General features: G+C 37.4%; 1 protein-coding gene across 3 annotated transcripts in view; it reads left to right on the top strand.

Moving 5' to 3' along the window:
• ggnbp2.S (gametogenetin binding protein 2 S homeolog) overlaps positions 1-12,712 on the top strand; it is a 32,043-nt gene that overhangs the window by 730 nt on the left and 18,601 nt on the right. For all 3 annotated transcript variants that reach the window (XM_041583200.1, XM_041583201.1, NM_001094657.1), the window contains 2 exon segments: positions 6,644-6,724; positions 7,985-8,238. In XM_041583200.1, coding sequence (XP_041439134.1) covers positions 6,644-6,724; positions 7,985-8,238 — 335 coding nt within the window.

Raw genomic sequence — 12,712 nt, 5'->3', positions numbered from 1 at the left:
CAACCTCATTGGCCAGACGCTACGGAAAAACATAGACGATTGTTACTGATTGTCGTGCGAGTCTTTTCCCTTTAATGGAAACTATGTTTTGTTGAATAGTTTGTGTCATTGTGGTTTTTCTGTTAAAAGTCATGGCGACATTAGAAGGAATGGTAGAACAAGCCAACATGGATATATTCTATTCATTACATACAATGTAGCAATCTATTATTTATACTCACAGGAAATAAAATACACCTAATTTGTATCCATAATATATTCCCGGTGACCAGGGGAGAGATTTATTCTTAAAGGAATAATTTCATCCCATAATTGTATCTTTTTAATTTATATTTTTAAGCATTATTTTTACACAAGATAATTAGTGGTGCAATTTGCTTTCATTCCTCTTAGGCTGTCTCTATTTTTATTATTATTATTATTATTATTATTGACATGTATTTTTAGAGTGCCAACATATTGTGCAGCGCTGTAAAATAAATGTGCCTATGCAAAGAAATTACATAGATATAACATACAGAGTTACATACATAACAACCAGTACTGGTACAAAAGGTGAGGAAGGAGCTGTGCAAAAAAAGCTTACAATCTAAAGGGGAAGGAAATGAGACACAAGGTGCGAGGTTAATTATCTGGGGAAGAGACATTGATCCAGCTGGGAAATCCAGAAGAATTACTAGCAGTTTGATCTGTTTTATGATTTAGCAAAACTGAGGCCTATATCAGCTTATTGAAATGTGTTCTACTGTTTTGAGCAGCATTCTGTTGTATCTGGGTGTTAGTGGTCCGCTCTACTGCTGAGCACTACTTACTTACTGAGTAGTCTTTTATGTCTAGTGGCCTCAGATCTATAATATATGTTAGATATATATGTTAGTTTTGCATACATGTGATTTTCATTGAAATTAAAGGCCTTGCACTTTAGTTTTCTCAACAAAAGCTGCAACGAATTTGAATTTATTGTGTATAGTTATGAGGGGCGAAGTCCCTAACAAGAAATATTATTATTATTATTATTATTATTATTATTAATTTTTATTATTTTTAACACTAGGAACTTCTCCCCCCCCCACAAGACAGAGCCTTCTGTACAACAAAACTTTCCATGTTGGTGACCACTCTATATCTTGGTTTTCCCAGAGCAAAGCCTTGGAGTGCAGCTGCAGGATAAATGTCTCCATTGTCTTTTTACAGTAGAAGTATTGTCTTCTGTTACACTTCATGATTTTTTGAATGATAAAACCGTTAAAGGGATACTGTCATGGGAAAACATGTTTTTTTTTTCAAAACCCAGCAGTTAAAAGTGCTGCTACAGCAGAATTTGCACTGACATCCATTTTTCAAAAGAGCAAACAGATTTTTTTTTTTTATTTTAGATTTTGAAATCTGACATGGGGCCAGACATATTGTCAGTTTCCCAGCTGCCTTCAGTCATGTGACTAGTGCTCTGATAAACTTCAGTCACTCTTTACTGCTGTACTGCAAGTTGGAGTGATATCACCCCCCTCTCCTAAAATTCAAAATTGAATATAAAATAATCAGTTTGCTCTTTTGAGAATTTGGTTTCAGTGCAGAATTCTGCTGGAGCAGCACTATTAACTGATGCGTTGTTTTTTTTTTGTTTTTTTTTTTTAAAAACATGTTTTCCCATGACAATATCCCTATAAGTTAAAACAGTTGTTAAAAAAGTGTAACTATTGTGAAAATGAAGTTAAAAAATTGGTGATGTTTCTATAATTTATTTGTCACTTTCCTCCAATCAGCATTTTGTATCTCCTTATCTAGGAGTCAAAGTTACATTATGTTGGATATTTAGCTCCGATAACTCATTGGTGTGTGCTTCTTTTTCCTAAACAATGAGAGAACTGTCTTTCATAATAATGACACGTATAGAAAAAATATTGCTTAGAAGGGAATAGTGAAACATAACTTGATTATTAATATACATCAATATACATTTGATTATTAATAGTGAAACTTAACTTGATGATTTCTGAAATGGCACAGCATTATCTAACTTTATTTATAAAGTTTCCTATTTCCATGAATTAAAGCTCATATTACATTTTTATTTTCATGATAGTTCCCTTTTAAGAACACTACATGTGTGCTAATTTCTGGATTTGGAGGAGGGATTCCTCTATGGAAAAACATGTGTAATTCAGATTGTGGCATAGAGCTGTGACATAGAACTGCTGTCCATCAGAAGTGGCAAAGAAAACCCATGCTATATCAATATTTAAAATATACCACATCCTTTATGTTATAGGGATTCAGTGCATCCCTAATACATGTAAATAATAGCTTTCCAGCAAAATATTTATTGTTCTTGGTAATCTGCTCTACTGATTATACATTGCACTTTCATTACCATACTTGCTGCAAGCACAGGCCAAATCTGTAATCATAAAGTTTTGGTACATCTAGAACTCTGGGATGGTATGACCAAAATTAATTGTAATGTTTTATAGTTCTATAATCCTTTTTCTTGGTAAGGTAAAAGAATAAGTCCTCAACCACTGGTCTATATAAATACATTTCCTTTTCAAATTATTCTTGCATGGAATGAAACCTGTGCCAATTGAGGCAAAAGGATAGACTGCTTTTTTATGCATAATAGCAAATACCATACTGTAATCATCTGAAATTATGTATTTTTATTTTTTAAACAGAGGAACGTTTGTATGAATGCTGTTTAATGTTTGTTGCTTAGTGCTTGCTTATGGGTTACTACATAATATCTGTTAGTGTGGGTCACTGTGTCTCCTAAGTACAGGTATAGGACCTGTTATCCAGAAGGCTTGGGAACTGGGGTTTTCCAGATAATGGATCTTTCCGTAATTTGGATCTTCATACCTTAAATCTACTAGAAAATCATGTAAATGTTTAATAAACCCAACAGGCTGGTTCTGCTTCCGTTAAGGATTTATTATATCTTAGTTGGGATCATGTACAAGGTACTGTTTTATAATTACAGAGAAAAAGGAAATCATGAAAAATTGGATTATTTGGATAAAATTTAGTCTATGGGAGACAGCCTTTCCGTAATTCAGAGCTTTCTGCTTAACTGGTTTTCATGATAACAGATCCCATACCTGTATTAAATAACAAAAAAGCTGCAGATCTTACAAGCAAATTCAACTATATGACAGCCCAAATGGAGGAACATAAATAGTGATCCTCTCTTATGAAAGGAATTACCTTTCTGTCCTAACAATGACCTCACATGGGCGTATTTCTCTTGCTTGTAATCTTTACTGCTGGGGTATGATTTAAGGGTTGTGGTAACACTTTTTTTGAATATCTGTATGTTACAGATTCATACTAAAGCACATCCATCATCCCCAACCCGTGGCTCTTAAGCAACATCATGCTCACCAACCCATTGGATGTTGCGCCCAGTGGCCTCAAAGCAGGTGCTTATTTTTGAATTCCTGGCTTGGAGGCAAGTTTTGGTTGTATAACAACCAGGTGTACTGCCAAACAGAGTCTTCTGTATGCTGCCAGTCCACATAGGGGCTACCAAATAGGCAACCACAGCAATTATTTGGTACCCTCAGCAGTGTTTTGCATGTTTGTGTTGTTCCCCCCAACTATTTTTGCATGACGCTTATTGGTAATAAGGGTAAGGACACACTGGACGATTTGTCACCAACGTTTTAAAAAAAATAAATCGTGGCGACAAGACGATCGTCTTTTTTGAACAGACGATTCACAGCGACTATTGGCACAGAGCGATTTGTATCCCATTACTCTGTGTGGTATGTGCTCCACCCAAACCGGAAACGGTTTGTGCTTCCCGATGTAACCTGGCGTCTTTACGTGCTTGCGTTCTTGCGTCATTGCGTTCACATTGTAATTTGAATACAATTGCTGCTACTTATCTGTATGTGTGTGCGTGTCTAGGAGATTTCAGTGCTTTTCTAAGTACATGCTATTTCTGATAAATCGCTCGGAAAAGGGTCTCAGTGCGTTTTGGAGCTACAGGCGATTCACAAACGCGCTGTGCGCACAGGAGCTGGCGTCTTTCATTTGTTTTTGTTCAGAGACAAAACGAGCGATATGTCGCCGCAATTTGCTTTTTAAAAACGTTGGCGACAAATCGTCCAGTGTGTCCCTACCCTAAAGGTTGGTGCCCCCTTCTGTACTTGTATGAGAGCCATTATCTGGAAACACATTATCCAGAAAGCTCTGAATTACGAAAAGGCTGACAACAGTATGTTGAAGACAACAACTGACCGATAACTGTTTGTGTAAATGGTCCCATGGCAAATTAAATTCTACAGTTATAAATTACAGCTAATGTGTCACATTGAAGATTTTTTTCTTGCCATTTTTTAGGAGGGGTAGAGGAAATAAAACAGATGGGGGTTTATATAAAGCCAGAAAAAAAAGCTATGCAGTAAAGATGACTAACTGGGGTCAGTGTATTATAGGTAGAGATTTCTCTTGGGTGGAAGATGGATATGGAAATGATCATGCAATAGAGCTTAAAGAATAATAGAGTTCATAAATAAGTTTGTTTGGATAACTGAAATCACCCATAATTACTTTGACAATAGTAAAGGAATACAGTTTTATACACTTTATGTCAAGAGAGCTGTGGAAATGTGGGACATGTTGGGGGGATATAAAATTGTTTTGGAGGGCCACTTTCATATTGAACCACAATTGCTCATCTAGAGGCATGTGATGCGCGTTCCTGTGCACATTCACGCATGTCCGTGTGCTGGCACTATACAGGCATTTTTTTTTTTTGATTTTTTTTTTCAAGAAAACTAACCCAAGACAGTCATTGGTACCTGTTGTTATGATGAATAGAGAAAGTAGATGGAACCTTCCTGATTTCTTCAGTTAAAGGAAAACTATACCCCCCAAACAATGTAGGTCTCTATTAAAAGATACCGAGTAAAACAGCTCATGTGTAAAACCCTGCTTCATGTAAATGAACCATTATCATAATAATATACTTTTTTAGTAGTATGTGCCATTGGGTAATCATAAATAGAAAATTGCCATTTTAAAAAATAAGGGCCGCCCCCTGAGATCGTAAGATTCACTGTGCACACATACAAACCACATGTAAGGTCACATGAGCCAATTAACAGACAGAGTTGTGCCTTTTGCTTCCTCACTTCTTCCTGTTACAGTTAGTGTTGTAGTATTTCTGGTCAGGTGATCTCTGAGGCAGCACAGATAGAGTCACGAAATGGTGGTTCAAGGCAAGAGATGTAAAAGGGCAATATTTATGTAAATATATATTCCAGTTTGGTAAGATTCTTTAATATGTCATTCAATTTGATTTAAACTATCTGTTGCTTAAGTATTCATTTTGGGGGTATAGTTTTCCTTTAAGCTTTGAATGAGGCAGCGCAATCCTTCCATGGATTGACACACAAATGAAAACAGTACTCCAACCAGAGATTGCATCACTTCCCGCCCAGTTTGACACGTACAGCCATCTCTCCTCTCCCAGTTAATGTAATATCAGAATGTCTGCTGATATAATACAGCTGTGCACATCAGCAGGCTACTGAGAATCTTATATATATTAAACTTTTATCTGAAAGCCTAACAGGCTGTAGCTGGGGAGAAGGCATGGTTTTATTTTTATAGAAGGTGTCTTGGTAAACTTTCTTTTTTTGATGTGCTGCAGGGTTTAGGAAGTGACTTTTGTTTCAGATTTGGTCCAGGTGAGTGCACCAAATAACAAAACCATTCATATTTTCTTATTAAAACAACGGTTAAAATGTAGATTCAGCACCTAATCTTTGAAATGTTAAAAGTTGGTGGTATACTGACCCTTTTAAATAGGTTAATCTTTACAGGAATTATAGACCTCCTCAAAGCAAGAAGAAAAACATTTGTTTTGCTAATTTTCTTTACCGCCCATGTTCTGTTTTTCTTACCACACTCTAAAAAAAGAAAAAAAAAAGCCACATAACCTGTTTGGGTAAAACTGTTTTAACGTGCACCAGCCAGACAAATTCAGCTTCAGCTGTTAATTCTTCCTGTACAGGAACTTTTTCCAGTTTTTAGTTTCTTTTAAATTTAATTTTTTTTTTTTTTTGTACATATTAATTTAAATTAGTTACAGGTATGGGATCAGTTATCTAATAAGCAATACAAATTTTTAACAATGATTTCCTGTTTCTCTGTAATAATGAAACACTGCTCTGCCCTATTGTTTTTTCCCCTAGACGAATGCAAGCACTACATACAATTTCTTAATATTGTACTATACATGTGTCCTGCTTTAAAAGGCAGAGGGCATACCTGGGGCACAATTTGGAAACAAATTTCAAATGTGATTTTTTCCAGATATTTTGAAATTTTAAATAAATTTGTGTTGGTAAATGGAAACCGGAACAGTTGTAGAAATAAAATTTTGATTAGGAGGTGAAAAAAAACTTTCTGAAGATTTTCTCTTTTGCAAACATGATATTTTTTTTTGCAGATGTAAACGTATTAAATTTAAATATATTTTCCAGATATTTTTTATAATGTAGATATTCATTAGGAGGGTGAAAAAACCTTTCTGAAGATTTTCTCTTTTGTAAACATGATATTTTTTTGCAGATGTAAACATATTAAATTTAATTTTTAATTTTAATTGTTGACTGTTTCCTTCCTTCTATTTCAGATGGTGTTGGAATTCTCTGATAACATGTTAAATCTTGATAAGCAGCAGATAGATACAGTACAACTTGAGCAGTTTATCCAGGTAATCTATATAAGAACACCTTTTCTTTTATATTAGAATTAAAATTTGTGCAACAAAAATTTGAATTGTGAAAAAAATCAAATTCATACCTTGATAAATCATCTCCTACGTGCATTTTGCACCATTTTTTTGTGGTATGTACCACCAATATATTATGTATAATACATAGCCCTGGTTTTACATGCCTGCATTATACACCTTTTTCATTTTGGTCCCCTGAAAAACTAAATTGGGGGTTGTACTGTGCTTATATCCCACCTCTTTTTGCAACAAGCCCAGATGGTCAGACACAAAATGACACAAAATTGTGTTTGAGCCCTCTATTGTATTGCAATAAAGCAGTTGAATTAGCAGACCTATAGACATAAAACTAATTTTGGGAAAACCAACCCCATACCCTATTCTGTGAAACAAACTAAAGCTTAGTATACCAATCCCAGTCTTCATGCTGCTGATAAAATTGACAAAGCCTACATAGCTAAGAACTAATCTGGGAAGCCTAAACTGCTAATATCTGTGAAACCACTAAGTATAGAAAATGCATGTAATTTACAAAAAAGTGCTCAGATGTTTTAAGTTAGCATATCTTCATTTTGAGGTCATATCCTTTTTAAGATGCTGTGTATGTATATGTATGTATATGTGTGTGTGTCTATATATATATATATATATATATATATATATATATATATATATATATATATAATATATATATATATATATATATATATATATATATATATATATATATATATATATATATATATAGTCCAATGATAAAGGTGCACACCAGGATTTTACAATTAAAACTTCATGTTTATTAAATAAATTTAAAACCGGAACCAGCCAACGTTTCGGTCTTTCACTAAGACTTGTCTTGATAAAGCCGGTTCCGGTTTTAAATTTATTTAATAAACATGAAGTTTTAATTGTAAAATCCTGGTGTGCACCTTTATCGTTGGACTATGGATAATGCAGTTTTCTTAGGGTAGCACCCAGGTATGTGATATACATTTTTGAACCTCTAATGGATGGTGTGCGTTAGGACAGTGACTTAGGTAGCCACAAAGTGACTTAGGGTCAATAATTTGGTTAATGATTTAAATTAGTGTTGCATTTTATTAAATTTGGTGTGTCTTATTTATTTATGACAATTAGGGGGGGGAGTCTGTATTTTTTTTTAGTTAATTTATATAATTGCATATTTGAAATAAAGGAAAAATTGCCAACATATTTAAATAATTTTTTTTTATCTTCTAGCACCATAAAATGTTGACAGAACAAGATCTTACTGCTGCCTTGACAGTTACGTCTCGTGAAGTATTTAATGCACTTTCTCAGCTGCTCCCATGTGTTGGCTGTCGACGATGCGTGGAACGGCTCTTCTCTCAGGTTATGCAGACTGGAATCCAGGCTTTGGATCCACTTTCTGTGGGTGCTAATGGAGTTCTTACTTTGTCACACAGCTTTATGACTGATGCAACAAAGCTGTATACCCTATTTTATGTGTGTGGGTAAGTAGCATTTTGTGTTTGCCCCAAAATTTAATCTCAAAGAAAAACATGCATCATAATCAATAAATAGCAATTTAAGCCCATGGTACAAGTGGCCATATGACATTTATCCTTAAATAAACAATGGTTATTTAATACCCTAGTAAACTTATCTTCTGGCTGAAATACAGTGATCAGTGCTTGAGCATAGCATGTATTAAGATAACCAATACAAAAAGCCACTGACTATGTTGACTATGCTTTGAAGATAAATGTGTTATTTACAGTGTTTTATAAGCTATATGGAAGGCTAAAAGTGTGGACCAGCTTGGTGTAAAGACACAAGAAGCAGCGTGGAATCAATGGCTCTTTATATTCGAGCAAGCCCTGTACAATTTTTTATTTTTTTTTAAACAATCTTTTTGAATAATGGAAAATATGGGCCGCACCCCCATAACAAGTCACCTCCCCATCCCTGGTAATACACAAATGCTATTCAAATTAACAATTGGTATAAAGAGAAACCATGCAGTGCCTGTGAAAGCAGGTTATAGATAAGTGAATCTGTCAATATCAGGTAAAAGTTAATGGTGATCAAAATTATGTGTGGAAGGATGTGATGGACCCTTATTCTAAACTACATGTACAAGCACTGACCTAGCAGGACATGTATGTTGTTCCCTGTCCTACTGGTCCATGGTAAATTCTAGGACATAAATATATGTTTATGCACGTGCAACAATATAAGTGCCACTCTCCATCGCTTAGTTGATCAGAATCATAGGTACCATCTACAAACGCCAGTTAGAGTGCCACCACCCCTCCCAAGGAAGTCTGTTTTTCCTCAATTTTTGTCAATCACAGCTTTATATAGGCTCTCAAGTATTGTAATAGATTGTAGATTCCCTAGTCACCCCAGAACCGGTCCTCCGTACTAGTACTATAGCCAAAGTAAAATGGTTATTACTACGTAGGGAATCCAAAGTATACAAAAAGAAACCCTCTTTAATTACAAAACCTCACAATTACGATAAATTATTTCTCTTTATCCTGAAATGTATAAATTGTGGTTGTTAAGGTGGCTAGTGCCAACTAGTCATCTAAACAACAATATTCCAAACCAACCATTGCAGCAGTTCACCAACATGAGTATTTCCCACCCCACAGGTCACTGGACATGAAAGGGTTAACACTTCTATAACATCCACCCTGCACCCTTCCCACCATGTCTTTTTTACTGTCCAGGTCATTGATGGCGAACTGGCTGTTTCTCCCAAATGCTTCCCGCAGGGTATTGTTGTGGAGAAGGAGCTGTAGGCTGAGTCGCAATTCCATCTAAGTAGGCTGATCGCTTTGGCTGGCGTAATATTGGTGATTCGGGGTGGCTCCTCTGAATTCTGCCATGGCTTACATGCACGCTGCTGTGGATGGGGCTAATGGCGCTGATGTCTTCCATTACCCTGAAGTGCGAGAAGGAAGTCTCTTCTCCTAGAGCCAGCTGTGTGATCGTGTACCTGTGTTCTAAGAAACGCGGCCTTGCATTCCAGTGCATATAAAGATTCTGTGTTCGGCACTTTTTAGGATGCCTGCTTTGGTGCTAGAGTGGCGCTTTTTTGTGAAATCACAAAGTGAGATGGATCACTTGAATGCACTCTTCCCACCTTGTCTTTTTTTACTGGATTCTCTTGGTGAGCTCTTCTCTTATACATATATGTGACTGCTCCTTTTTACAGATCAGCATATTCTTTGCTTAGATCTCTTATATGGTGAATCAGCCTAGCCCTGGGAAAGGAGTGCAGGCGAACGTCTCGATAAGCTGCAGACTGTTCTGTATGGATTTTTGTCTAGATAGGGGAGAGAGTGAATGGCTAAGGAATACTTTTCCTTTCTATCCACTCTGCCTCTGCTGCTTTGCCGAAATCTAAAAGTCATTAGCCAAGGAAGCAGCCTTCTGCTGATTTTCAATCTCCTTCTGCTGAGCCTCAGACATCCTCACTTCCCCAGTTGGATGCACTGGTTTCTCTTATAATACAAGTTTTGGTACAGGGGGTGCAAAAAGCATCAACCTCTGATATACCTAGAAGACCCAAGAGAGCAAGGGAGGTTCTCTATGACACCCTTTCAGGGTTTTTGAAGAGGAATTATAGGACCCTGCAGATGTTCAGTCTGATTTGTCCAAAGAAGATGGAGTTCTTGAGTGTGTTCCTATCGCAGGAGAAGATATGTTAATGCCAGGGATCTAGAGCAGAGTCACTGGGAATAGTTGCTTTCAGAGTGCAAGGCACTATAGACCCGGGAGGTCACAGAGTAGACAATCATCCTGCAGGTGTACTAAGGGAGAGTCTCAAAAAATGCTTCCTTTGAACCTTCCTCAAGTAGAGTGCAATGAGATCAGGCTGGCCCAATCCTGCAAAGTTGGAGCTCATCAGGCACTCTTCAGGAAAGTTTGGGCCAAAGAAATTTGAGATCTCTGAAAGAGAAGAGAGAATTATAAAGGAAGGGTACTTTATTAAAATTCAAAATACAATTCCAGTCTCGTCAAATACAATTCCAGTCTCGTCAAATACAATTCCAGTCTCGTCAAATACAATTCCAGTCTCGTCAAATACAATTCCAGTCTCGTCAAATACAATTCCAGTCTCGTCAAATACAATTCCAGTCTCGTCAAATACAATTCCAGTCTCGTCAAATACAATTCCAGTCTCGTCAAATACAATTCCAGTCTCGTCAAATACAATTCCAGTCTCGTCAAATACAATTCCAGTCTCGTCAAATACAATTCCAGTCTCGTCAAATACAATTCCAGTCTCGTCAAATACAATTCCAGTCTCGTCAATCCCAAAAGTTCAGGGAGCAAGGCGATTCTTTCAAGAATATGCAGATCAGCTGTTAGAAGCTGTGGAACCAGTACCCCTTGCACAGCAGTGGCAGGGGTTTTGCTCAAAACTTTTCCTAGTCAGGAAGGCCTCTGGGACATTCAGACTAGTGCTGGATCTGTGGCTATTGAATCATTTTATAAATTGCAGGAAGTTCAAAATGGAATCTCGTGCCTCAATAATTGCAGCAGTTCTTCCATGAGCGTGGTTTGTGAACCTAGATTTCAAGGACACATACTTCCATGTTCCAATATACAATCCCACAGGAGGTTCCTGCAGTTTTTGTTTCAGCCTGTGCCATTCACATGTCTTCTGTTTGGCCTGTCTACCTCTCCAAGAACCTTCTCGAAGGTCTTTGTGACAGTAAAAGCCCTACTGAAAGTGGAGGGGGTGCTAGCATTTCATTATGTAGACGATAGCCTTTTGGTTGCTAGTTCAGAATAGGAAGTGGTCAGGAGCAGGGGCAAAGCAGTGGCTGTTCCAGAGCAAGTTAAGTCAAGCCTGGACTGGTGGCCCATTTACGTTCCCATAATTATGGACACCTCTCAGCCTGGGGTGTAATGTTAGGCGATTTGTCTGCCAAAGGGCTGTGGGATCTGGCTCATCTTCCCTCCAATCTATTAGTGTGAAGAGCAATAAAATGGCTTTATTAGCCTTTGCAGGAATAATTTCTCACAGATGGGTAAAGATTTTCGCTCCGTCAACACCACGGCGGTGGCTTATGTACACAAATAGTCAGGAAGCAAGAGCGGTCAGTATCTCAAGGAGTTGTCAACCATCATGTCTTGGGCAGAGGTGAACCTAGAAGATGTGCTTGTGCCAGGCAAGTTGAACCTTCAGGCCGATTTCTTAAGCCGAAATGCTCTAGATCCAGGGGAGTTGTGCCACAATTCTTATGTGGTTCAGGCCATAATCATAATAATTTGGAATCCAGGAATGGATGTTATAGCTCCAGAGCAGAATCACAAAGTCCAGCATTGTGGGTAATGTATTTCGCCCTTTCCAATGATTTGGAGGGTGTTGAAGAAAATGGACATAGAGGGCGCCCTGGTGATTGCAGTGATTTCATTTTGGCCAAGAAGCTTCTGGTTTCCACTTCTAAGACAGATGGCAGTGAAACCTCCAATGAGGTTGCCTGTCCTGTTGGATCTTCTGGTGCAAGGTCCAGTTCCCTTTCAGGATGTATGCCACCTGTCATTGACAGCATGGAAGATGAGAGGCAGAGGCTCTCAGATGTGGGCTGTTGAAGAGCGCTAACTGAATCATTACTAAGGTCTAGGAAGAGATTTATATGAAATGTGTCGTGTATGGCATTATTTTGCCATGTACGCAGAAGAATCGGGGTTTGATCCGAGGAACCCTTCTACAGTTTCTGTAGTGGAATTTCTGTTTTCTGAAATTCAGAGATATCTTTGTGTCTGTACCTTGAGAGGACAAGTCTTCGCCCTTTCAGCATTTACTGAGAAACTGTGGGCTGAGGAACTGCTGGTTAGTAATTTTCTCAATGCATTAAAAAGAGTGCACAAAAAAGTACAATGAAACCGAAGATCCCTCCACGGAATCTACCTCTAGTTCTGAAGGTGTTAACATCAGCCCCTTTTGAGCCTCTTGGCAGCACT

Source organism: Xenopus laevis, chromosome 2S, assembly GCF_017654675.1.
Source record: "Xenopus laevis strain J_2021 chromosome 2S, Xenopus_laevis_v10.1, whole genome shotgun sequence".
In the NCBI taxonomy this organism is placed as follows: domain Eukaryota; kingdom Metazoa; phylum Chordata; class Amphibia; order Anura; family Pipidae; genus Xenopus; species Xenopus laevis.
Note: the sequence above shows the minus strand (reverse complement) of the source record. Positions and strands in the feature narration are given on the sequence as shown.